General features: G+C 39.8%; 2 protein-coding genes across 8 annotated transcripts in view; one reads left to right on the forward strand and one right to left on the reverse strand.

Annotated features, from left to right (window-relative positions):
* si:ch73-264p11.1 (uncharacterized protein LOC100000923 homolog) overlaps positions 1 to 27,548 on the forward strand; it is a 210,698-nt gene that overhangs the window by 76,342 nt on the left and 106,808 nt on the right. For 2 of the 4 annotated variants that reach the window (XR_009511851.1, XR_009511850.1), the window contains exons 2-3: positions 3,676 to 3,969; positions 16,799 to 17,248. The exons of 1 other annotated variant lie outside the window; for it this stretch is intronic. The gene's annotated coding sequence lies outside the window, so the exon portion shown is untranslated. Of the gene's footprint in view, positions 1 to 3,675; positions 3,970 to 16,798; positions 17,249 to 27,548 lie in introns of those variants that run through there. One more of the 4 variants, XR_009511852.1, reaches the window with a different exon arrangement.
* LOC132393369 (E3 ubiquitin-protein ligase DZIP3-like) overlaps positions 1 to 27,548 on the reverse strand; it is a 100,008-nt gene that overhangs the window by 40,204 nt on the left and 32,256 nt on the right. For all 4 annotated transcript variants that reach the window (XM_059968490.1, XM_059968489.1, XM_059968487.1 and 1 more), the window contains exons 8-18: positions 26,357 to 26,458; positions 24,371 to 24,463; positions 23,199 to 23,242; positions 21,987 to 22,093; positions 20,597 to 20,872; positions 19,463 to 19,774; positions 17,256 to 17,912; positions 15,243 to 15,281; positions 14,657 to 14,739; positions 2,600 to 2,656; positions 1,229 to 1,281 (exon numbers count right to left, since the gene is read on the reverse strand). In XM_059968490.1, the coding sequence (XP_059824473.1) occupies positions 1,229 to 1,281; positions 2,600 to 2,656; positions 14,657 to 14,739; positions 15,243 to 15,281; positions 17,256 to 17,912; positions 19,463 to 19,774; positions 20,597 to 20,872; positions 21,987 to 22,093; positions 23,199 to 23,242; positions 24,371 to 24,463; positions 26,357 to 26,458 (1,823 nt within the window). The remainder of the gene's footprint in view (positions 1 to 1,228; positions 1,282 to 2,599; positions 2,657 to 14,656; positions 14,740 to 15,242; positions 15,282 to 17,255; positions 17,913 to 19,462; positions 19,775 to 20,596; positions 20,873 to 21,986; positions 22,094 to 23,198; positions 23,243 to 24,370; positions 24,464 to 26,356; positions 26,459 to 27,548) is intronic.

A 27,548-nucleotide genomic window follows, 5' to 3' on the forward strand; every position in this document is an offset into this window, starting at 1 on the left:
CTTTGCAAAGCAAATGTAAGCACAGGTGCCAGAACAGTCAATGAATGAGAAATGGCAAACTGGAATCTTCTTGTGATGTTCAGTCCATTATGCTTTCTCTTTTATAGAAAGATTCTGAAATGACTATATCTGCACACACTCCTAATAACATAAGTATAGAAATTCTCTAACTTCTTTTCTCCCAACACAAGTTTAATAATGCACAACTTCTGTAATCGCAATGAATCTTTTCCAGATACTGAAGACGGGATCATTAATATCTCGAGATGTGCAAAAATACCCCAGGTTTTAGTCATCATGCAGCCCAAATTCCAAAATATGCAGGATGCACATAAGACTAAGGGGTTCAAAACCTGCTGCAAGATTGGTTCATCCTTGGTCAAACCAACAAAATGTTTGCAACAAGTAATAATAAATTATTCAGATTGTACACAGCCAGGAAGGACTGAAGAACCCATATTTAACTACTATCGCAAATGCTACGTTTACCACCTCCAGCCTCCTACTGTTCTACGATGCACCACTTTCCTGTCTGCTGCAGCGGTCAGGAGGTCTCTGCACCCCGAGACCAGCACAGGAAACTTGAAATGATCAAAATACAAGATACAGATCCACAAACTAAAAAGTGTTTAGAAACTTAACCTACAATTCAATTTGACATGCTCACTGTAGGTTCAGAAGTGTACTCCCTTTGATTTCTATGCATATAGCTCTATAACTGGTCCTCAGCAGCTTAGACTGATGCATAAGTAGGCATGGATAAAAGCATGATACACAAGTGAAGCAATTATTGGAAATGTGAGTAAGGTATAATAATAACAGATCTAAACAAGTTTCTATCCCATGGCATAGAAGCTGAAAGTGAAGCTGCCCATTCACTGATGGAACAGCTAGTGCAGATGGTGGAGGTGCAATTTTACAGCTCCTGGTTTGATCCATACACACACGTGTGTGTGTGTGCACGTGCGTGCATGTGCGCGCGTGTGCGTGTCTGTGTTCAGTTTGCACTTTCTCCTCATGCATTTCTTCAGTGTCTCGGTTTCCAACCACATCCCAAAAACACGAATGTGGGTAAGTTAATTTTCCCCAAGTGTGGCGGAATTGGGTGGAGGAATAAAATGTGACTGGTGTAGGAATAGTCTCAACGTATGCTTGATGGTCGATACAGATAGCCTGTGGATCAAGGGACCTGCAAATAAGTTTTGTTTATAGAAAAAGAACTTACTACCTTTTAGGAACTGCGACTTGTGTTGTTTGATAATCGTCCTCAGTAACCATATCCTGGAAAGAGAAAATTATTTCAGGAAATTCCATCTGAATCTGATGCCTGAAAATTTTGTCTTATTTTCTATCAAAGTAGCAATGACATCTTTAATAAAATTCAGTGACCTAAGTTGATAATGTCGCACCCTTGGGCTTCTTTCTATCCGACCAGTATCAATAAGTTTACATTGAATTTAAGCAAGTGCATTTAATTATTTTGCACATACTTGTGATTAATTATTGCATGGCCATGTGCTTCACACCATTTAATTATAGGTGACTTTCCAGAATTGCTTCATAGTTCTTGTATTCTGTCCATTATTGGCCTATCTTTTGCTACGGCTGTTTCTGCTCACAAGGTACACTGCAAATGTACAGGACTATGTGACTAAGCACATATCAAACATTACCATCTATAGTACTGTGTTAAAGTCTTAGGCACATATAGCTACGACTTTTGCACAGTAGCATAGTAACGTTATGTATTGCACTGTGCTGTTGCTGCTGCAAACAAAAACAAATTTCATGACATATTGAGTGATGATTAGCCTGATTCTGATATGGGTCTCCATTGTGGACCGAGAGTGGGCAGGGGGCATCATGGTTGGGAAGGGAGACAGAGGCAGCAGAGAGACTTCTTGTAATGATCAATAAACCAATTGTTTGGAATCAAGTGACATTGCCTGGTGTCTCAGGGCTGGGCATGTCTATAGCCTAACAACTATGTTACTTTGTTAATTGCTATTAGTGTCAAACAGTTCCAAAAACTTAATGCTTGGACTCCAGGTGAACCTGGCTAGGTCCCTGAATCAAAGTGCGCTTGATGCTGGAATAGAGGGTCTTGGCCCAAAACATCATCTGTGTGTGTTACTGTTCCAGACCATCCATTCTGAAATTTCAGAGTCCATTGTGGTTTTTTTTTTACAATTTACCAGGCTGTTTATTACACATCTCAGGATTTGCCTGTCTCAGCACATCCTTGTCAGTTTGCTCTGTGCCCAGGATCAGATCATAGTGCGACGTCAGCACAATTCTACTTTCTTACGTTGATGCTAACCAGGTGCTGATCGTGAGATTTTGCCTCACTATTTACTGTATTCTACGACTCACTGCAATGGATTTCTCAGTAAAATTAATTCAGTCTGAGAAATTATTGTTAATACTTAACAGGTCAGGCAGCACATGCAGGGAGCTTCTCCCTACACAGATAGGGCGATACACAAGCATTCCCAGCACAACTAAATGCTATCCCCTTGCATCAGCAGCCATCGTACAATATTTATAATTGATCGGGATTTTGAATTTTTGATTTCAAAAATGAATTTCTTTTACTTACTTTTTTACTTTTAGACTTTTTCTTTCTCTTCTTAGTCTTTGTTTTGGCTTTCAGCATCTGCAATGAAAAGAAAATAAACCTTTAAATGTTATTTTAATATTAATTAGAATTGAATATAATTTTAATATTTACCAGAATTATAAAAGAACCTAGAGTAATGATCAGTCAGAAAAGCAGGGACTAATTAGGTAGAGTCAGGGGGGTTTTTGTGGGGGAATCCCTGCTTCACACATTTCTAAGAAAGCAGATGAGGGCCAGGTAGCAGACATTGTATAGATGGGCTTCAGTAAAACTTCTGGCAACAAAGGGCATTTGGGGTCGAAGGTGAAATTGGATTAAAACTTGGCCTGGTGAGCAGAGGCAGAGGGTAGCAGTGGCAGTCTCGTTTTTCCGACTGGCGGTCTGTGAGCACAGAGATGCAGCTAGTTACTAGAAAATGCAAAGTTGCCCCGTCTGCACTTGTGTCAAGAAATGCGAGTTGAAAAGAAACAAACGCCACAGTAGCCTAGCGGTTATTACAGGTTGAGGTGTCAGAATTAAGTTCTGGAGTCCAGCGTAAGGAGTTTTGTACATCCTCCCCGGGAGCGTGTGGGTTTCCTCCAAAGACGTACCAGTTAGTAGGTCAGTAGGTTATCGTAAATTGTGAAATGATATGATAAGGCCAGGGTTAATGGTTCATTGTCAGGAGGTGCAACTTGGGCCGGAAGGGTCTGTTCCCACTGTATCTCTAAATAAACGAAAACGTTTTCTCCACATAAATATCAAGTGAACTTTATTCTGTTTCTCAGTTTTTTGTATAGTGATTGGTGAATTTCCCATCAGACTGTAGCACAGGGGACGCCTGTAGAGAATGACATGGGTCTGATTAGTAAGTCTGCTGACAGCATCAAGTATGGTGGAATTGTAGATAGTGAGGCTGTGTGCTTAAAGATACATGTGGATTATATAGTAGATTAGCTGGAAATCAATCCAAAAGCGGTGCAAAGTTAAGATGGCACTAAACAGCAACTCCCTTGCTTGCATCTTCGGAAACAGCCCTATTTCTATCTTTGATATCTTTTTTTTTCCTTTTCAAGGTTCTTTTGAAGACCCTGACCTGGAGTTACACATTGACTTCAGTTCTTTGTGGAAAGGGGACCCAATCTCAGGGCCTCATAACTGGCTGCTTTTTGATATGCGGCCTGGAAGACGAGCGTGCCTTCAGGGTGCCGGACTTTTCTGGCTCTGGAGAATGGCTGATTCAAGGCCGGTGTCCCCAACTGAAGCCTTGCGGAAGAAAAAAGAACATCGGGAGCTATGTGTATAGAGCCGACTCTTGAGGCACAAAGCTTGAAAGATGGGACGCAACAAAATTTTAACATCATAAATCAGTGAGTTGTTTGTTATGTCTCCCCTCTCGCTGTGAAACAGTGACACCTCGTTTTCTATTATTAGGGAGAGAGAGAGTTTTTCAAATTATGTCGAATTACCATGCGAATAAGTAGTCTTTGGGTACTGCAAGTCTCAATGTCTTTAATAATGCTTTGCTGTACACTTGAGTGCTCGGTGGAGGGCCCTGATGTTTTCTGCTGGTGGGGGAGGGGATTGTTCACTTGCTGCTGCTTATGCGTGGGGGGGAGCTTTGAGGTTCTAACGTTTAACTGGTATTCATTCTTAGGGGTACTCCTCTGTTTTCATGGATGCTTGTGAAGAAAAAGAATTTCAGGATTGGTATTGTATACATTTCTCTGACATTAAATGTACCCGTTGAAAGAGAGATAGTGTATTATGGTGAACTTGCTGAGGATACAACCATTATTGGCAGAATTTCAGATGGTGACAAAAGAGCGTAGAAGATCGAGATATAGCAGCCAGTGGAGTGGTGTCGCAGCAACAACCTGGCAAGGTCAAAGAGCTGATTGTGGACTTCAGCAAAGGTAGAATGGAGAAGAGTATTTCCAATGGAAATACTACAGCAGTCAGATGCAGCTGTTGCAATATTGATGATGCTGTCAGCTGATCTGGAAGACAATGCCATAGCAAAGTGAATGGAGGAAATCGGAGTTTTTACCAATGTTGACGAAAGGTGATCCAACAGAGTTTGGAAATTATCGTACAATTGCCCTCATTCCTCACACCAACAAGATTTTAATAAAGATCATTCAGAAAAGACTTTATCCTTATTTATAGCGGGAGCTTCCAAAAGTGCAAGCAGGTTTCATGAAAGAAAGGGGAAGAAGCGACATTGCAGATGTGAGATGTATTCTCAAGAAAACAAAAGAATACCAGAAGGACATCTATATGTGCTTGATTGACTACAGCAAGGACTTTGTCTGCATCGATCATGACAAATTGTGGTTCACATTAAGACACGTGGCTGTACCGGAATACTCGATCGTCCTTGTGTGCAATCTTTACATCAATCAAGAAGCAGCAGTTCAAACGGAATTAAGACAAACAGAGTGGTTCAGCATCCATAAAGGGGTACACAAGGCTGCATTCTCTCCCCCACCTGTTTAGTTTGTACACCGAACAGATCTTCAAAGAAACAGGAATATATGAGGGGTGAGAATTGGTGGCAGAATCATCAGTAATCTTCGTTACACTGATGACACGACAATACTGGCTGCAAAACGAGGAAGACCTGAAGCAACTGTTAACCAACATCAAGGAACTTAGTTTTAAGATGGGCCTGCACCTTAACCTGGAGAAGACTAACATTATGGCTACTGGTAGCACTCCCAATTTTAATTTTGATGGAGAGGAAATTGAAGTGATTGACAGTTTCAGCTTAATTAAAACCGAAAAGGTCAGCAGTCAAAAAATCTAACAAAGAATTGTCCTTGGCAGAGTAGCCATGAAGGATTTAGAGAAGACCCTCGGAAACAGAGATGTGTTATCTCCACATACAGAGATTCAACTTGTGTAGGCGATGGTGTTGTACGGATGTGAAAGTCACACATTAAGCAGGATTGGAAGCTTATCGAAGCCTTTGAACTGTGGTGCTGGAGAAAAATACTACACATCTCAAGGACCTCTCAGAGAACAAACGAATCGTCAAGAAGCTCAAACCAAGTCTCCCTCTGGAGGCTGAAATGACAGGACTCCGCCGGTCGTACTTTGGGCACACCACTGAGAAAACAACTGCCTGGAAAAGGATATCGTGCTCGGTGGAAGGCCGACAATCTGATGGATGGACCAAATGAAGACAGCTATGAATGCAGCGTTATCAACAAACAGCCACCTTTGTGAGAATCAAAACTCATTTAGGGCAATTATCCACAGGGTCGCCAAGAGTTGACAATGACTCGATGGTACTTAACAACAAGACGAGGGAACGCAGACAAATCCTCATGGAGGGAGCGATTTCAAGTTCCTGGGTGTCAATATCTTTGAGAACCTAACCTGGACACAACATATCGATGCAGCTCTAAACAAGGCAAGGCAGTAGCTAGATTTCATTAGAAATTTGAGGAAATTTGGTTTGTCAACTAAAACACTTGAAACCTTATACAAATGTACCATGGAGAGCATTCTGACTGGCGGTATCACTGTCTGGTATGGGTTGGGGGGCGGTGGGGTTGGAGGTGGCTAGTACACAAGATCGAAATAAATTGCAGAAACTTGTAAAATTAGTCAGTTCTGTCACGGATACCAGCCTCCATCGTATCCAAGACATCTTCAAGGAGCGGTACCTTAGGAAGGCAGCATCCATCATTAAGGATCTCCACCACCCGGGATATGCCCTCTTCATGATGTTACTGTCAGGAAGAAGATCAGAAGCCTGAAAGCACGCATACAGCGATTCAGGGACAGCTTTTTCCCTTCTGCCAATTTCTAAATGGACATTGAACCCATGAACACTACCTCACTATTTATTATTTCTGCTTTTTTTGCACTACTTATTTTAACTTAACTAGTTAATAGATATACACGTGTGTATATTTTAAATATATATATATATATATACACACACACACACACACACATATATACACACACACACACACATATATACACACACACACACACACACTTACTTAACTCAGTTTTTTCCCCTCTATTTATTTAACATGTATTTCATTGTACTGCTGCTATTAAGTTAACAAAATTTGCAACACGTGCTGGTGATGTTAAATCTAATACTGATCTAACCTTGGCTGGTTACATACAGTAAGTGGAGGGACATTGGACCATGGAGTGCAAATTCACAGCTAGCTGAAAATGGCAATACAAGTGGATAGGAAAATGAAGAAGCATAATCGCGTGCAGTTCTGGTCACCATATTACAGACAAGTGGTTCCCAAGCCCTTTTTTGGGTTACCTCCACCTGGCTCCCAGCACCCCTCCCTCTTTTTCCAGTCATTGCATAACAACTATGAAGAATTTTGATTTACGATGCACGGTGAAAGAAAATAGGAAGTGCAAATTGGAATCAGTGACAAATTGCAAAAATTTAAGTAGGTTTAAATCTATTTAAAGTTACAAATAAAACTATTCCTTTATTTAATTACAGTAAAAAATGATTTTTATCAACAATTTTAGAGCATACATTAGTAGGCCAATTACCGACACTTCATTGCTTTTTCACCTTTCAGTGAGATGGGTGGGCTTGGTGAAGTGAGATCAGCTTCTTGGCATCAGGCTGAATGTCACCCAGAAGGAATCCCAGATCCCCTCATTCAGTAATTGGCAGTCCATTTCATTGCTTTGAAAGTTGCTGGGCGACTTACTTAAACTGAACTCCACTAGGTATGATGCTGGAAAGCCAATAAAGAACATCTTGACCTTTGTCCGCAGTGCAGGATGGCATTTAGAAATTTCCTTCTGCAACCAAAAGTCTTGAAATGATTTTTCTGCATCTTGGCTTTAGCGCAAAGGCATTTTGCAGCGCGATTAGTTCTTTCTCCATACCTTCCTGTGAATTCTTCATTACAAGTGTTCAGGAATGGATTTATTACCCAATCTGGAATTTGGATCAAGGAAAGAGTCTGAAATCTCTTTCGCATACAGCTCAGTATAATCACAGTATAATCGAAGATCATCATCTGGTATTCTTTCTTTCTCTTCCGAATCAGAAAGGCTCGGAAATTGGAAAAGGTCGCAACAGCCAGTGTTGCACTTAAATAGGGTTAACCTGAACAGAAATGTGGAGATGACTGATTTGACTTTGATGTGATTCACATAATGTCCTTGCAATTGAAGACTGATTTCATTAAACTTTGCAAATAATTCTGACAAATAAGCAATATCTTGCCAAACATTCTTGAATTGATTACTGAACGAAGCACTCATCTTCAAATAACTTTATCACAGTTTCATAAAGCACATAAAATCATCTCTTTAAAGAGCCACCTGACATCTGTGTGCAACAGAAAATATTCAAACTGTTCATCATTCTCAATACAAAGATCTCAAAATTGTTGATAATTGGGACTTGATTTCATTTACCACTGTGATAACAATATTTAATGATTTCTGCAGCCAATCACTTAGATTTTTGTGACAAGATGTTGTCTGTGACTTACACAGTGAATGATAAGAATGTTAGGTATAGCTTGTTTTCAAGAAAGTAATAAGCCCACATTGGCATCCAGCCTTTGATGGTTCCCCATCTGTTGAACGAGCAAGAATATTGGTGAGCAGAATGTCCTTCTTTCTGAAATATTGCTCAGCTACCCAAAATATTGACTCTCCCTTTGTACCTGTTTCTAGTCCCCTTGCAAATAACAACTCTTGAATCATACTTTCATCTTTTATGAAGTGAATATAACTAAGAAGCACAGGTTCATTGCCTGGCAAAGTTGACTCATCCAACTGTAGAGCAAATTCTGTTCTCCTAAGCATGTTGCACTCTGTATCTTCCACATTCTCAGATATTTCTTCTATTTATTTTTGAACAGCATTGTCACTGAGCATTATCGCTTTAATTATTTGGACTGGGGACTTAAGCAAAGCCATACCCAGAACCACCCTTACTACTAGCAGAATCAGTTTATCTCCAACTGTATGGGGTTTTCTTGACTTAACATTGAGCAAAGAAATATATGAAACACGCAAGCCATCACTGTTTTGTTGTGAAGCACTAACAAACAAGCTTTGACATGTTTTCTGTTTTGAAAGTTTCCACAAGGTGATTGAAAATAAGCCAAGTTCTTGTTTGCTTTAGTAGAGTGTATTCTCTTCAAATTTTTATGGAGCCTGGGCGATTTCAACGCCTCATTTGAAAAAACCTTTGCCACATAACAGATACATTTGTTGTTTGGTGCTGGTATAAATCCATATTTCACACTATATTGTCTAAATTTCTTTTTCATTTGGTCTGCTACTGCCATTTTTCTTACGGATTACTGACCATGGTCAGTTGCCCGTAATCGAAGTCCAACCTCAAACATTGCATTCAATAAAGTTGAAAATTATGACCTTATCATAGCTCAAGCAAAACTTGACTCTCCACTTCAAAATACATGAAGTGGGGCAACAATATCTCAGTTGGACTGTGGACTAGCGAAATGTGTTATATTTGAATGCGCATAGTATATGAAATAATGTAGATTAATTTGCAGCACAGTTGCAGATTGGCAAGTATGTTGTAGGCATCTCTGAATCATGGCTGAAAGAGGATTATAGCTGGGAACTTAATGTCCAAGGATACACAGTTCATTGAAAGGACATGCAGGAAGGCAGAGGGGGTGGTGGTGTTCTGTTCATAAGAAGTGAAATCAAATCATTAGGAAGAGGTGACATAAGGTAGGAAGCTGTTGACTCATTGAAGATAGAGCTAGGGAACTGCTAGGTTAAAAAGACCTTGATGGGAGTTGTATACAGACCCCCAAACAGTCGTAAGGATGTGTTCTACAAATTACAATGGGAGATAGAAAATGCATGCCAAAGTGACAGTGTTACAATAGTCATGGGGAATTCAATATGCAGGTAGATTGGGAAAATCAAGTTGGTGCTGGATTCCGGGAGGGGGAGTTTCTAGATTGCCTATGAGATGGCTTTTTAGAGCAGCTTGCGGTTGAGCCTGCCAGGGGATCAGCCATTCTGGGTTGAGCGTTGTGCGAGAACCAGAATTGATTAGAGAGCTTAAGGTAAAAGAACCCTTAAGGGAACGTGATCAAATTCACCCTGAAATTTGAGAAGGAAAAACTAAAGTCAGATGTATCAGTATTATAGTGGAGTGAAGGGAATTATTGAGGCATGAGAGAGGAGTTGGCCAGAATTGATTGGAAAAGAACACTGGCAGGGATGACAGCAGAGCAACAATGGCTGGAAGCGATTTGGAGGCACAGGATATATATATCCCAAAGAGGAAGAAATATTCTAAAGGAAAGGTGACACAACCATGGCTAACAAGAGAAGTGAAAGCCAGGATAAAAGCCAAAGAGAGGGAATATAAATAGAGCAAAAAGTATTGTGAAATTAGAGAACTGGGCAGCTTCTAAAAGCCAACAGAAGGCAACTAAAAAAGTCATTAAGAAGGTAAAGCTGGAATACGAAAGTAAGGTAGCTATTAATATTAAAGCAAATACCAAAAGTTTCTATAGTCTGAAAGAGAGGCAAGAGTGGATATTGGACTGCTGGAAAATGATGCTGGAGAGGTAGTAATGGGAGACAACGAAATGGCGAATAAACTGAATAAGTATAAGTCGGCACTGTGGAAGACACTAGTAGTATGGTGGAAGTTCCAGGTGTCAGGGATTATGAAGTGTGTGAAGTTACCATTACTAGAGAGAAGTTTCTTGGGAAACTGGAAGGTCTAAAGGTAGATAAATCACCTGGACCACATGGTGGTTTGAAGAGGTGGCTGAAGAGATCGTGGAGGCATTAGTAATGATCTTTCAAGAATCACTAGATTCTGGAATGTTTCCGGAAGACTGGAAAATTGCAAATGTGACTCCACTCTTCAAGAAGGGGGAGAAGCAGAAGATAGGAACCTGTAGGCCAGTTAGTCTGACCTCAGTGGTTGTGAAGACGTTGGAGTCGATTATTAAGGATGAGCTGTCAGGGCACTTGGAGGGATATAATAGGCCATGGTTTTCTCAAGGGAAATTCTTGCCTGATAAATCTGTTGGAATTCCTTGAAGAAATAACAAGCTGGATAGACAAAGGAGAATTGGTTGATGTGTACTTGGATTTTCAGATGGCCTTTAACAGGATGCCACACAAAAGGCTGCTTAACAAGCTATGAGCCCATGGTATTACAAGAAAGGTTCTGGCATGGATAAAGCCATTGCTGACCGACAGGATGCAAAGACTAGGAATAAAGGGAGCCTTTTCTGCTTGGCTGCAGGTGATGAATGGTATTCCACAGAGGTTGTGTTGGGACCGATTCAATGATACAGATGATGGAATCGCAGATAAATTGAAAATAGGTGGAGGGGAAGATAGGTTTGAGGAAGTAAGCTACAGAAGGGCTTAGACCAGTGGTTCCCAACCATGTTTTGGCCATGCCCCACCTAATCACCTCTAAAATCCTGATGCCCCCTGTGGTGATATATAATTCTTATTATTCAAAAAGTGAACTCCTATTCACCTGGAGGAAGCCTAAAAGACCATTAACTTGGTTTAAACAAGCTTCCAAAGAACATGGCATTCATGAAAGAGAAAAATAAAAGAACCAAAGGACTGTTAAAGTTCTGAGGAAGAAATTACTAAGAAATTGTAAAAAAAAAGAACATTAAGTGATATTAAAATAATAATAATAATAAATAAATAAAACAATGCTGATTCGTTCCTACAGCATACAAAGACAAATACACAGTTTAAAAGAGACGACGCAATGTACACACCTTCACACCACCAAGAACCGAAAGCCACTGCAAAAAAGCAGCATTGGCGCAACCTCGTACGAGTTTCTTACGCGTTTGGACTTGTTCATTCGTTCCTTCCTACATCAGTCAATTCATTAATTTAATTATGAAAGCCATTTGATGGTTGTAATGATGGTGATACACTATATATACAGTACATACACAATTACACATGTACATACACACAAGTATTTTTATGTATGCATACTGTATATACACATGTATTAACTCGCACACACATACTCACACAGACTAACTAGAAAAAATTCACTGTTAATAACTCATTCTCGAATTGCCCCCCTTAAAAAATCAAATTACCCCCCTGTGGGGCGTATGCCCCACGTTGGGAACCACTGGCTTAGACTGATTAGGAGAATAGGCAAATAAATGGCAGATAGAATACAGTATCAGGAAGTGTATGGTTATGCACTTTGGTAGAAGAAATGAAAGGGTTGACTATTTTCTAAATGGAGAGAAAACAAAAAGCTGAGGTGCAAAGGGACTTGGGAGTCTTTGTGCAAGATTCCCTAAAGGTTAATTTGCAGTTTGAATCTGTGGTGAGAAAGGCAAATACAACATTAGCATTAATTTCAAGAAGACTAGAATAAAAAAGCAAGGATGTAAGGTTGAGACTTTATAAAGCACTGACAAGGCCTCACTTGAAATATTGTGAGCAGCTGGGCCCCTATCTAAGAAAGGATGTGCCAAAACTGGAGAGGGTTCAAAGGAAGTTCACGAAAATGATTCCTGGATTGAAGAGCTTGTCATATGAAGAGCATCTGATGCCGCTAGACCAGGGTTTTCTGGATTTCAGAGGAATGAGTGGTGGCCTCATTGAAACCTATTGAATGGTGAAAGGTCCTTGATACAGTGGATGTGGAGAGGATGTTTCCTATAGTGAGAGAGTCTAAGACCAGAGGACACAGCCTCAGAGTATAGGGAAATCCTTTTAGGATGGAGATGAGGAGGATTTGCTTTAGTCAGAGAGGGATGAATCTGTGGAATTCTTTCCTGCAAGCAGTTGTGGAGGCCAAGTCCTTATGCATATTTAAGGCAGAGAGTAATAGATTCTTGATTGGTCAGGGCATGAAGGGATAGGGGGAGAAGGCAGGAGATTGAGGATGAGAGGAAAAATTGGATCAGCCATGATTAAATGGAGGAGCAGACTCAAAGGGCCAAATGGCCTAATTCTGTTCTTATATCTTATGGCCTAAAAGAGCAAATTCTGAACGTTACCCCATTAAATAGCATACCCTAATTCAAAACTGCATGACTAGAATATGGGCATGGTACTGGCTAACACTGTACCCTTCAGTAGTGAAGGGCAATAATGCGTGGGCCGAGCTTGGAAATAACACGACTTCTTCAGTCCAGATTTCTCACGATATGCAAAACACAGAAGTGTCACATTGCTTTTCGACATATTGCTTTGAGCAAAGTCAACAGAATGGTGGATTTGCAAGAGATGAGGGGATTACATGGTTAATGTAATCATTTATGGGGCACTGAGGATCAAATGCTCAAAATAGGTAGTTTTCTTAAAAAAAGTCTGTAATCCCTCAACTGCCCTGCTTGTTACTGAGCGCCCCCCTACTTATTCCCTCAGCCCTCGGAGGGGGGCATGATATCACCCAGTTTGGGAGCCATTGATACATACCACAAGATATTCAAGTAGAATTAGGCCATTAGGCTTGGAGTCTGCTCTCCCATTCTACCACATTCTCTGCCTTCACCCCCTGACCCTCAACCTCATTACCAATAAAGAGTCACAAATTGGCCCGCACAGCTCTCTGTGGCAACAAATTCCACAGATTTACCCTCTGAATTAAAAATACCCTCCATCTCATTTTTAAAGGGACATCCCTTTATTCCGAGGCTGTGCCCTGTGTTCCAAGACTCTCCTACTAATGGAAACATCCTCTCCACGTCCACTCTATCCAGGCCTTCGGTATCGGGTAGGTTTCAATGAGATCCTCCCCTGGCCATCAACAAGAACCCGCAACCATCAGGCTCTTGAACCAGAGTGGATAGCTTCACTCACCCACACACTGAACTGATTCCACAACCAATAGTCTTCACTTTCAAGAACTCTAAAACTCATGTTCTCAATATTCATTACTATTATTTTGTTTTTTTTTGTACTTGATTAATTTGTCATCTTTTGCGCATTAGTTGTTTGTCCGACTTTGTTGTGTGCAGTTCTTCAATGATTCTGTTGTGTTTCTTGTATTTACTGTGAATGCCCACAAGAAAATGAACCTCAGGATAGTACATGGTGACATATCAGGACTTTGATAATAAATTTACCTCGAACTTTAAATCTCACCCCCCCCCCCGCCATCTCATTCTTCTATAGAAAGGATGTAGGTGCACTATGAAGAGTGCAGAAGGGATTCACCAGAATGAGGCCTGTTGTAGAGGACTGTAGTTACAAGGAGATATCCAATGGGCTAGGATGTTCTGAATGGGATGTCAGAATCTCAGGGATGGCCTTATAAAATTATGAAAGACATAGATAGGGTAGGTGGTCACAGTCTCCCCTTCCGCCACCCAAAAAAGTAGAGGAAGAACTAGAGATAGTTATAGTCACGGTATTTGGACAGCTACATGTTTGGAAAAGGAATAAAGAGATATGGGTCTAACACAATAAAATGGGATTGGTGTAGACAAGCTTTTGGGTCAGAATGGGTGAGATGGGCCGAAGTGCCTACTTCCATGTCCTGATTCTATGGCGTAAATAATTTCATAAACCTTTGACCTGTTATATGATCCTCTAAATGGAACTCCGAAATATTTCTTTTACAAACAACTTACTTAACAATAAGCAAGGTGATGTTCATATCACACTGAACTGCAGACTGGGCATTACTAGGATTAACAAAAAAAAATGTGAACAACGCAAAGATAGAAATCCAGGTTTTGATCACTGCACCTGATTAAATATCTGAATGATGAAAGGTTTAAATAAAGATATTTTGCAGATTGGTATTGCATGAATGAATGCAATGAGGAATGGTGTCTGTGAAGTATTTGTTCACTTTATCAGCTTCACCAGCATTGCAAAAAAAAATGTTAATTGGTATTAAGCCAGTAGGAAAGTCCTGACCAAGGCAACCAAATTGGAAAAGTGGCTTTGGCAACTGTTAAAAACATTCCATCTCTTTTTCTGGATTCTAGGAGTTGAAAGAAACATATTATTCATTATTAAAGTCTAGTCTATAGTCTCCAAAATTAATTATAGTTTGCAAGCGGCTGTTCTTACCCCTGAGTGATCGTCTATTACATCTTCTGACTCCATTACTTTTTCTTTTATCTCTTGTGGAGGAGGAAGTGCAGGTAAAACAGCTGGTAACAGAAATAGCCATTGGTTAACATAACTTTGTTTAATCATAGTGAGATAGACCACCTACTGATTGTCAGTTTCCCACCCTTAGACGAGGAAAAGAGTGACCAACTTGCATCATGCTGTTCATTTCCGCATGACAGCAATGGATTATAGGGCTCCAAGTTGGATTTTTGACTGCTGTAGCCCAGTCCTTTGAAAGTGTGCAGGACTTCCATTTAACACCTTGTCCAGAAAATTACTTAAGGACAACAGCCTTCCTCCTGCAGTTTCTTTGGTAGGCAGTAATCACGAGAGAATTAGTGGGCACTAAGGTTGCACTCATTTAAAAATCTATCTTCAATAGCGTTAGTAGAAAGTACAATTCAAAGTGAATGTGAACACAGCCCGAAATTGATGGCAGTATTATCAAATCTCAGATACTTTGTTTCATTATTATACTGAATATTTTAAAATTGGCAGATGCATGTTATTCCAAAATGCTTCAGTGTAACCAATTACTTACAGTTTGGTGTTGCAGCTTCTTTTGATTGTACGGTCATTCCTACAATGCAAAAGGGTGAGTGAGTTTTAAGTTTGATGGGTTGTACAGTGATACCTAGATGAATGACGGCTGACAAGTTACATAAATGTTTTTGAATTGATTATTAACATTGGATTCCATGAGTTACTTTTTAATACTTAGTTTAGACACTTAAAATAACTGTTTGATATTACCAAGTTATCCAAAGAGATTAGTTACTGAACACCCTAAACACCAACAAAACAGCAAAGGAGACTCATTCTACGATATTTCATGTCAGCTGGCTCAAGGACCAAATCCATTTTACTCCTTTATGTAATTGTGGCTTTGGTTAAAATACAAGAAGTATCATTTTCCCAATCCTTTATTCTATTTACTGTAACAAAGAAAATGCAAGTGCAGTGTTAACTTGTGCAAAAACTGTGTGGTGATTTCTTTTGAACTTATAGTCCTTTAACATCTTTGGACTATTTTTACTGTGCCTATGGTCTGTTTTTTTTTAATCAATTATGCTATTGTTTGCACTGTTGTAACTATGTGGTTTTGTGCAGGTCTTGTAGCTTTAGTTTTTGGTCTTGTTTGTCTGGTGGATTTGGAGCTCCTTTCCGGGGAACGCGCTAGACAGTAGCGCGATATTAATACGCAGCAGCCTCTCCGGACTCTGGATTGGGGATTGCCAAACGTTATGTGGATTTTCTGCTGTAGTCTGTTTTGTCATGTGCTTTTGTGATATAATTCTGGAGGAACATTGTCTCAATTTTTAACTGCATTGCATTTGTGGTTTCTGAATGACAATAAACTGAATCTGAATCTGAATTAATGTGCTTGCAAAGGGCATTTGACAGAATCTTAGTTTAGACTACTCAATTTATATGACTAGTTTGGAATCTGCATCTGGTTTGACAACATCATGAATTTATAAATACAGGTTGAATGCTTGAGGCCAAAGTGTTTCAGATTTAAGAATTTTTCAGATTTTGGAATAAATTGTGAGATAGCTTGGGATCACCATCATTTCTGACTCTGAATTTACGCTACTAGTAAGCAGTCTTTGTGTGCAGGGTAACAAAAGCAGCATCGGGAGGAGACCTGAATCAGCTGTTGAACAACAGCAGGCTTTCAGTCTCCACCTACAATGCCATTTTTTGTATTTGTATTTTACATTTCTTTCAGGTTTTACGTGAGGTATAAAAACAATCAGCATTGTAGACTTGTTCTGATGTTAGATCTTCGCAAGCTCCAATGAATTTCTCTGCTTCTTCACGATCAGTAGATGCTTTAACTTCTAAAATCTTTAAAAATTTAATGCTATGTCTTTTCTTAAATTTCAGCAACTAGCCTGCTAAATATTCACAATTACCTTCAATTTTCAGTTTGTCGTGATGGATCTTAGGTTGTTTCATAATCAGCATACCTTTAAGAAGCATGTTTTCACCCTGGCTCTGCTGAATCTATTGTTACCATACATGATCGAGATCTTAATTTTTCACTTTATCCAGTATTTTTCTATTTCTCATTAATTTCTGTTCACTACACAGGGTCATTTCTCAGAACTGTCTGTGATGCCCAGAGACCTGTGCAGAGCCAGGGAACCTTGCCAGCAGCTTATGAAATTTCCCATTTGTGACATCGTGTCAGTGCTCAAGAAGATTTAGAATTTCGGAGGCTTTTGCACTTTGGAATTTCAGATAAGGGGTACTCAGCCTGTATTGATGACTATTTTAAAGGAATGTTTCCTCTAGCAAGATTAATAGAATAAACAGAGAAGTTTAAAGTGAAAAGTCCAACACTGTTTAAAAAAAAAAGTTAATTATTCATTGGAACAAGACGAATAGAAGAAAGTTTTGAGTAAAAGTCAAAGAAACAAAAGATTCAATTATCTCCGCCATAGTAATCACCGGGCTAGTCAGCAAAGCTTAGTACTTGACAGGTGCAAAATATGCTACGATACTTTCTGTTACAAAAATAGAGTATTCTGCTTTTGTTGACGTGTACCTTGTTGAACAAACGACAAGAGCAGCTGCATGACATCTGCCACAGGTTTTCCCAGATAACCGGCCAGTCGATGGTGATCCTCCCACAGTTTTTCAACAGGGAAACTCCTCAGCTCCTGCAGTTCTTGCTCATCTGCCCCAAGGTCCACAAGGATTTCTGTCATTCTGTCCCACATCACAGCAAATTCAGATTCATTAATTCCAGTGTTCAGGGTTTCGAAAAGAAGCTTGTTTCGGAAGTTGCAGAGGTGGATTATGGCTGCGCTTTTGCTGTGGTCATTGCTTGCAGGCTCAGCGTCCCACCCTCTGCGGGGTGCGGGAAGGATCTTCAGGTGTCTTATAAGTGAGGCCAGCAACGTGATGTCGAACCTCTGTGAGTTGGGTTGCTCGTTGTTAGGTGGATAAAGTAAACTCCATTCCCCTGTGGTTACCATGGCCTTTGAAGCGCCTTTATGGTAAGGTTCTAAAATGCGTTTATTTTTAAGTAATTCCCTCTTTAATACTTGAGGTGGTAGCGCCCGATCAAATATCTGTAAAATGACTTCAGTGCCCTTTATTATGAGCAGATGAAGAAGGCGGTAAAATAATGAATAGTCCAGGTCCTTGGAAAAGGAATCCATGGGTAAAGCATTTCCAAAATTAGGGACACTGCCTTTGTCTAAAAGTCAACACATAATTGTTAATGCTACTGTGTGCATCATCTGTAGTTAATTGCAAAATACCTTAGACATACAAAACACAAGTTTTATTAAAAGCATAATTACAAATCTGCAACCATGAAAAGATCATCAACAAATCCATAGTTTTAGCTTGAAATTGTACCAGTTTAAACTGTTAATTTATCTGTATCTACAAAAGGTACTGCCAGGGATGTCAATTTGAGTGAAGTAATGCTGGAAGAATCAGGAGAGAGAGAAAGATTTAACACTCAGGACAGTGACCTTTCATAATAAATCATTTTTATTTCCATCTTTTTCTATTTTTATCATTTACTTGTTCAGAAATTAAATTCTACAGGAATGGCTATAAACATGCTGTTATTTTTGTTATAAATCTCAGTTATTTAGGTAATTAAACAAGTTACTGTTGTTATGTTCATCTGTGTAAGATGTGTTGGTTCTCCTATCAGTAAAATAGATTAGAACCCACATAGTACTGCTGCTTGCCCAGATCATAATTTATGGTGACCGCAACTTATAATATGTATATCCTTACAATTCTTAAAGCAGCATCATGGGACTCTCAGTCTTTTAATTTCTCCCCGCCCATTCTACCCCCAGATTTAGTGCAGGCTGGTAGAACCAGAATGCTACTTAGAATTTTGCTGAATTTGTCTTTCCGTTATCTCAGGCTGGCCACATCATAAAATTCCATTTGAAAGCCTAAGCTACTGGACTCGGGATCTGTCAGGCATTGGCATCCAGAGCTGCAAGACTGATTGAGAGAGATGGCTTTATACTGTCAGGGTGTAGCAGCACATCTCATCAATTGGAGAAAGTTATCCAAATGTCCTTCATTTGCAATACTGACATGAGAAATATTGACGTGAGAAATACGGCCAGGATCAGGACATAGTCGGAGGAATTGCAAGGGCAGCAATTGCAGTACCACCTGTCGTAGGGTAGGGGTAATAGAACATCTGTACAAAAAAAGAGGGTGCAAGCAAGCACCAGAGTGAGAAAGATGTGAATGGTGTGTGTGTGTGCGCGTGCAGTGGTAAGGGGGGGGGGGGGGGGGTAGGTAGAAAAACAGAAAATGAATACAAGGACTTACACTGGACACAGGTTAAGACTCCATTTTGTTTTTAGGTAAGCAAGCCCTTTAAATTCCACAAAATAAGTTACAGTTACAACTTTTTTTTCACCTGGGGTACCATTCTCTACAATGCACAGATAAAGTCACTCAGGCTAACTCCAGCACTATTGCCCTCCTGGATAAGTCAAGTGTAAAGGGAGCATTTTGATGATTCCGATTCACTATGCAAACCATTCACAAAATTTTGTTTACCAAAAAGGCGTGCAGTTTGTAGGGAAGTTTGGAGACAAGAACCAATTTGCTTGAAAGAAAGAAGAACTGTTAGATGTCCATCAGTATCTCGCATCACCTGAACCTCCACAGAGGTGGAAGAGTTTTCATGTGCTGTTTTTGACATTTTTGGAACTGCATTTGTTTGAATAAATGTACCAAACTAAAATAACTCCAACTTACCGAACTTATCAAACTCCTGGTTAAATTCTTCAAATAAAGGCTTCAGTTTTGGAATTGCATCTTGCTGTTCAGCCAGAAGAAACACAAGCTCACCAATTTGCCAAAGCATCTTATTGGTGATCATTTGCTCCATCAAAATATGTGATCTTTGGTCATGCTTAGCTGCAGTCAGTATCTTTAGTTCCTGTTCACTTACAGCTTTCCTAGACAGCAGCTTTTCAGCAATGTTGATAACGAGATCTCCTGCTTCATTAAGGACTTGAATTAAGATTTTCTTATAACTGAATAAGAAGTACAAACTGCACTGGTCACCTGAAAGGGAAAAAAAAACATGCAATACTTGTATATAATTGAGAAGAAAATCTCATTCAGACACAAAAAGGTGGATTGAGTTTTAGACTTTGCTGGTTAACCTACAAGTTTTGTAATCATTTTAAAATATAGTTAAGCTCTATAGTGTTTGAAAAGTGAACTAAAATGATAGGCTCTGTCATTACCATGAAAATAATGGAATGACAATCAAAACAACTTAAAGTTCAAAACAAATTTATTATCAAAGTACTCATATATGAATGACACCATTTTCATTTTCTTGAGGACATTCACTGTAGAACAATTAAATAAAATAGAATCAGTGAAAATCTACACACAAAGACAAGCAACTAATTGTGCAAAAGGAGAGAAACAAAAAAAAAACAAATAAGTAAATAAATAATACTGAGAACATGAGTAGTGGAGTTGATGAAAGGGAGTTCATAGCAATGACAAAGTCAAATTGTGAAAATAATGGAAATTTAAAATGTCCGTACCTGAACAGGAAAGAACCCAGTTCTAAAGCTGGTAATTAAACACATGGTGATAATGAAGGGAGCTGCAAAATTAAAGACTCTTATACCAATGAAATTTTTTATAAATCTGGTTTTGAGACAGTTGAGCAAAATGTAAATGTCCCCAAGATTATGTGGAATCACAAGTTGTCTCCTACCGCCCAACTTCTTGAGTCAACCTGAGGTCCAGAAAAATGTTTCAAGAGTTAATTTATGAATTAAAGTCAATGCTATCTGTATCTCCAAATGTCTATGGTATAATCTGTCTGTGGTGATAATTCAGTGCAAATTAAAGTCCAAATCTTACTCAATTCCAAGATGAGCTTCAGCCATTCCCAGAGTTCTGGGTGTTTAGAGATATCCTGATTTCTAAGCAGACTTAGGAAGCGGCGTATCTTAAAATTGCAGTTCCATTCCAAAATACGGTCTACAATGATTTCAGCAGAAACCTTATTGCTCTTCTCGGCAAGTACTTCTTTCAAGTTACACAACGTTAACAGTTCTGATGTGTTTTCAATTTCACAGATTGCATTTTCAATCAGCTTTCTGTTCTTAGCCATTTCTTGAAAAAGGCGACATTTGACTGTTGGGAAAAATAAAGCAGGATTTCATAAACATAAAAATAAAGGCAGCCTGTAATTTAACATTCCTTTCCATCAAGAAGAGATTGGCTAATAGAATCCCAAGAGAACCCCAACAAAATTAGATTTATAATTCCTGGGGCTCAGCTTAGATCAGCCTGGGCTGTAGGACCAGCTGAAAAAGCCAGGGGAATAGAGATAGCATAGGAAAGGCTCCCTACTTTGCAATCTGAGAATCTACTGCAGAACCCAGTCACCCAATCATGACTGGAGCCAAAACTGGGCAGCTCTTCAGGCTCAGGTACAAGTCCTCGAGCTGAAACTGGCAGAGGTCAGCTTTTAGTATTTGGACCCAACAAGATCTGGAGTGAGTGTTACGCTTGAACAAGTAATATGCTCCAGTGATTTGGATGGGCATTATTTTTAGAAAATAATAACAAATTCATAACCTTGTGGTGTTATATTTCAAAGGATTAAAATGTGACAAAATGTGCACATACAAGCTGTAAAATGTTTGTGGGTGGCATGGTGGAGGTACGTCTCCACCAAAGGAGGTGTAAGGAACTCTGTCTTTTCACCACCATGCAGGTCACCCCTGGGTAAGGTGTAGCACCTGCTTTGCCCTCCCCCCAATCAGGTGCACGTGAAGCCACGGGAGCAGGCGATGGATGGTCGAATGAGCAGCTTGTCTATGTAACAAGTCCTGGTTATGCAACCACTGATACCAAGTGGACAATCTCTGAAGGGTATTGATAATGGCTGGGGTCACCCGCCTTATAAAGACACTGCCCAGAAGGCCGCCATGGAACACCACCTCCGTCGAAAAATTTGCCAAGACCAATCATGGTCATGGAAAGATCATGATCACAATGTCATGACATGACACAATGAACAAACAAAATAAATATACATAATATAAGGAACATTGTTCAACTTTAATTTAGAACTTCATGGTAACCTGTACAATAAGGGCACTCTGTACAGAGAGGGAAAAAAACACCACCTTCGTCCCACCAAACAAAATCTGAGAATTTGTAGCTCAAGGGGCATTATTTTTAGAGATAAAAACAGGGTTGTTAGAGACAGATGGACAGACAACTAACAACCCAGACAAACCTGTCGAACAAAATGGATGTAGTCCTTCCTTTGCCATCTCAGTATTCTTCTTCTCAGGGCATTTACTGGATTCTTCAGGAGCATCAGTATCCTTTGTTTTATTCTTCCTTTAGAATTAGGAGCAGGAGTAAGTCACATGTATGCTTGAGCCTGATCTGCCATTCAATAAGATCACAGATCTGATCTGCCTATTATTGCTTCATCTCAGCTGCAATTACTATCTATGGGGAAAATTCATGGCTCTCTCAGATGAGGTTCCTCCCTATTATGTTAAATAGGTGACTCCTCATTTGAAACTTGTCATAGATTTCTCCAGAGGAAACATTCTCCCAGCATTTGTCCTGTCACGTCTCCTCAATCATATATGTTGTGATAAATTTACCTCTCATTCTTCTTAACTACAATAAGCACAGAGCCAAATTGCTCCACCTTTCCTTATAGGAAAATCTTTCATTCTCAGAGTTATGTTCGTAACCTTGCTATGAAGTGCCCCGACTCATCTTGAGCTCCATGTAGGGCTCCTGATGTTGTTTGTCTCTTTTAACAATTTGTATTAAGGTGGGTTGGATTCTGGAATGTGGCACTGGAAGCAGACACTCATTACTTTTCAGAAATCACCAAGGCACAGAGGCCAAGGCTCAAAGTGGCAGTATGGGAGTAGTGTTGATATGGACAACAGACAGCATAGACATGGTGACTAAAAGGGCCTCTCTCTGTGCTGTACGGCTCCTATGACTTATTACCCATCCCTCCCTATGACGTGTGGCATGTTAGATCAGTTCAGAAGGCAGAGACATCACTAGTGGGTTTAAAGTCACATACAAACCAGACAAATCAAGCATTCATTTCTTCATTTAATGAATATTACTGAACTAAAATAAAATTCATATTAATGTGGTAGTTCCTCAAATTATATTAGAGTGAAGTGCTTTATTATTATTTCAGCTTTAATGTAGTTTCCCCAGGTGATGCACCAAGCTTGAAAATAATGTCATGAATACTGCGTAGTTCTATTATTCCAGTAACGTAAACATTCTGCTGCATCCTAAGACTTGCAAAATATGTACAAAATTTAACAAATCAACTGTGCTTCAAGCCATTAATTCAAATTATCTGAACTTGCAAAATTTTTTTTCAGCATATAAAGTTCCCCAGGGAAGTTTATTATACAAAACTAAGTACAAATGCTTTTAAATATTTAAAAATACTTACATAGTGGAAAGTTGTGGTTGCTGAGCTGGAATCTTCACTTCAAACTGTAAGAAAACATTGAGAAAAATACAGGTCTATTTAAAAATAAAGACCTTCACCTCGAACACCACAATAATTTGACATTATACAACAAGTAATCTGTCAAAAATATGAAAGCCAAGCTCAGATAAGGAACTAATAGCTATTAAAAGATCATAAATTAGTGATAATGATAATTTGTGCTGACATTAGTCTTCCTGTTTTCAGAAGCAAGTTGAATGGTAACTGAAGTATCTATAGTAAATCAGAAGATGAAGACAGATCAGTTTTAATCTGGTTTGAAAAGACGAAGTTGTCTGGAAGGTGCTAAAGGATGGAGACAGTGAATGATTGTGACAATGAGGATCATGAATTTGATTCATGTGTAGTGATAAAAGGTGGTTAATAAGAGACTGGAACAGGAATTAGATAAATGAGTTATGCTACAGCAAAAGGCTTTGAGGGACAAGTCAGGAAGGATAAGATTTAAACAGTCAAATATCAAGAGATGGAAATAAACATTTCTGATCCTCGCAGGGTAGGACCCAGGATCTGCTACCTGGGGCCAGGCTGTTGCGTAGGGACTGCCCTGCCCCATGGGGCCGGAACACCTCAAATTTCTGCTGGACCTGTGTGGCTGTGAAAACTGCGAAGGCCAGGAAAGGGTGTAGGTGGTGAACACAAGACTTGTACAATCCAGTCTATAGGATTCAGCAAAGAACGTTGCATGATAACAATTTCACCATTCCTTCAACTTTACATATCTCAAGAGTTAATGCAACCATATAGGGAAGCACATAACCAAAGCAGGTTAGCAATGCCATAAAGCTCTCCTGCACTAGCTAATACCCAAATGACGTGGTTCATAGTGCTTAAGAAATGCCAAAAACTGAAGCCAAATCGGAATTTGATTCTAAAAGATAAAACAGAAAATTTTGAAATGACTTGAAATAAGACTAAAATCCAGATACAACATCGAGTCCAAACTGATAGCCAAATTCATTTCACAGTCAAGAAATGAACCCAACATCCCTTGTGTATTGCAAGAAAATGCAGACATAGGCTTCTGAAGCAAAGGGGCAATGCTCAAAGCTCATTCACACCACTCTGGCCATTAACAGTCGAACATACAATGCAATATTGCTGGTAATTACCTCTGTTTGTGTGCTTCCTGCAGCACTGTGTATCATAAGTTTTATGATTATCCCTTTGCAACCACTGTTTATACAATTCATTGAACAGAAATCCTGTGCAGAAAGAAAAACACATTTATTGGAATATACAGTTTATCAAACAAATACATACGTTCTCACCCTTCACTGGATATGGTCTACAAGAATCTGGAAGAGAAATCATAGAACACTACAGTACAGAAACAGGTCCTTAGGCCCTCCTAGCTCATGCCAAACTAAAATTCTGCCTAGTCCCATCGACTCTGCACGCGGACCACAGCCATAAGGCAAAGCAGCAGAATTATGACATTTGGCCCATCGAGTCTGCCATTCCATCATGGCCAACTTGTTATCCCTTTCAACCTCATTCTCCTGCCTTCTCCCCTAATCTTTGAAATCCTGCTTAATCAAGAACCTATCAGCTGCTGCTTTAAATACATCCAATAACTTGGTCTCCACGGCAATGAATTCCACAGATTCATTAACCCTTAGCTTAAAAATTTCCTCCTCATCCTGGACTCTCCCACTATAGGATGCATCCTCTCCACATCCACTCTAACTGGACCTTCCAATATTTGATAGGTTTCAATGCGATTCCCCCTCACTCTTCTAAATTCCAGTGAGTACAGATCCAGGGCCATCAAATGGTTAGCATAGATTAACCATTTCCTTCCTGGATCTTGTGCACCTTCTCTGGATCCTCACTAATGCCAGCACATCACTTTCTTAGGTAAGATCAAAACTGCTCATAATATTACAAGCACAGTCAGAATGAAGCCCTATAAAGCCTCAACGTTAATCCAACTTTCAGTATTACTCATTTTACCCTCACTAATATTTCAGGTCTTATTTCTACTTACTTGTTATCTTCTTCCAACTAGGTTTTCTTTCGATTTGTATCACCACTACCTAATTCATTCAGTCTCTTCTCTCCATCTCTGCAACTTACCATTTCTGTTCTAATATTTCACAGTTCTCATGAAGGATCAACTCGACACCTTAACTGTCCCTTTCCCTATAGTTATTTTCAGATTTGTTCAGTATATTCTGCATTCCCTATTTTATATGACGCTCCAAATATTGTTACAGGCAGTACCAGGTGTGATTTCAAGTGTCACTGCTTACAGATCCACAGTCTGCTTTTTAAAAGTGTACCTCATTACATTTACCGAGTAGATAAAGAATATCTGCAAACATAGATGGAGTCAGATATAGTCCATCAACATACAGTGCTGTGCAAAGGTCTTAGGCATGTACAGTATATCTAGCTAGGGTGCTGTAGATTTTTGAAGAGTACTGCACTATCAAGTATGGTTGCTGCAAAAAAAGAACAAATTTCATGACATATGTGAGTGATGATAAACCGGATTCTGATAAGGGTCTCTATTGCGGACTGAGTGTGGGAAGGAGGCAGGAAGAGGGGAACCAGAAGACCCTCCGTATCTCTCCCATCCATGTACCTATCCAAACATTTCTTAAATGTTGAAATCAAATCCGCATCCCCAATTTCCACCGTCTAAGCACTCTGAGTGAAATGGTTCGCCCTAATTGTTCGCCTTAAATATTTAACCTTTCACCCTTAATCCATGACCTCTAGTTCTAGTTTCACCCAACCTGAGTGGGAAAAACCTGCTTGCACTTACCCTATCTGTACCCCTCATAATGCTGTATGTCTCAATCACATCCCCTACTCTCAAGGGAATAAAGTGCTAACCTATTCAACCTTTCCTTATAACTCAGGTCCTCAAGTTTGGCAACATCCTTGTAAATTTTCTCTGCACTCTTACAATCTTATGGATATTTTTGTTTCATAGAATAAATATAACAGAAGCATTAGGTTTCTTCTCTTCATCTGTTTAACAAGAAATAGAAAGTGATAGTATGGAAAATTCATCAAAATAAGGAAGATGACGAGATGGGGTAGGGAAAGAGCAAATGAGAGGAGTCAGTGATCAGAATATATCTCACCTGATTAGACTGCCCCTGGTAGTTAGACTCTCTTAACTTTTTCCAACAGGTCGTATGATATTGCATGACACAATTATTGTCACAAGAAAGTTCAACATAACCCTGAAATGTAACAAAATTGGTACAGACCTCTGAAATTTCATAGAGTAAGTATTACATTTTCTTATCTTATTTAGAATAGAATGCACGAAAAAGTCCCTTGCAGTGTCCCTGCAGCATGCAGTACAACTAATTCAAAGTGGCTCTTTGAGACACCATCCCTTGATATGCCTGGCTCTGTGCGCCACTTCATAGGGTCACCTACACTGATGAAGCCTCAACACCTTCACTTCCTTGTCCTCATTCCAAGAACAGTTGACAGGAGAACAAATGGGAACAAGACTCATCTACCAGGGATGGGAAGAACAGGTGGTTGAGGAAGAAAAGCATGCATAATTGTTTCAAATCATAACAAAGAGAAAATCTGCAGATGCTGGAAATCCAAACAACACACACAGAAATGCTGGAGGAACTCAGCAGGCCAGGCAGGATCTGTGGAAAAGAGTAAACAGTCAATGTTTCGGGCCGAGACCCTTCTTCAGGATTAGAAAGGATTGGAAGAAGTACAAGGTGGCAGGTGATAAGTGAAGCAGGGAGAGGGGTGAAGTAAAGAGCCATGAAGCAGATTGGTGAAAGAGATAAAGGGCTGGGGGATTGGGAATCTGATAGAAGAGGATAGAAGACCATGGAAGAAAGGAGAAGGGGGGAGCATGAGTGGGAGGTGATGGCCTGGTAAGGAGATAAGGTAAGAGAGGGGGAAACAGGAATGGGGAATGGTGAAGGGGGGGGGGGGCAATTACTGAAAGTTCAAGAAATCGATGTGCTTGCCACCAGATGGAATACAAAGTGTTGCTCCTTCAACCTGAGTGTGGCCTCATCGTGCCAGTAGAGGAGGCCGTGGATTGACACATCAGAATGGGAATGAGAAATGGAATTAAAATAGGTGACTACAGGGAGAATCCCCTTTTTCTGGACAAGTGGTGCTTGGCGAAGCAGTCTCCCAATCTACAGTACACTGGGTCTCACTGGTAGCACCAGATACAATAAGTGACCCCAAGAGACCCCACAGGTGGTGGTGGTCTCACCTGGAAGGTCAGTTTGAGGCCCTGAATGGTAGTGAGAGAGGAGGTGTAGAGGCAGATGTAGTACTTGT

The sequence above is a fragment of the Hypanus sabinus genome, chromosome 4 (genome assembly GCF_030144855.1).
Source record: "Hypanus sabinus isolate sHypSab1 chromosome 4, sHypSab1.hap1, whole genome shotgun sequence".
NCBI lineage: Eukaryota > Metazoa > Chordata > Chondrichthyes > Myliobatiformes > Dasyatidae > Hypanus > Hypanus sabinus.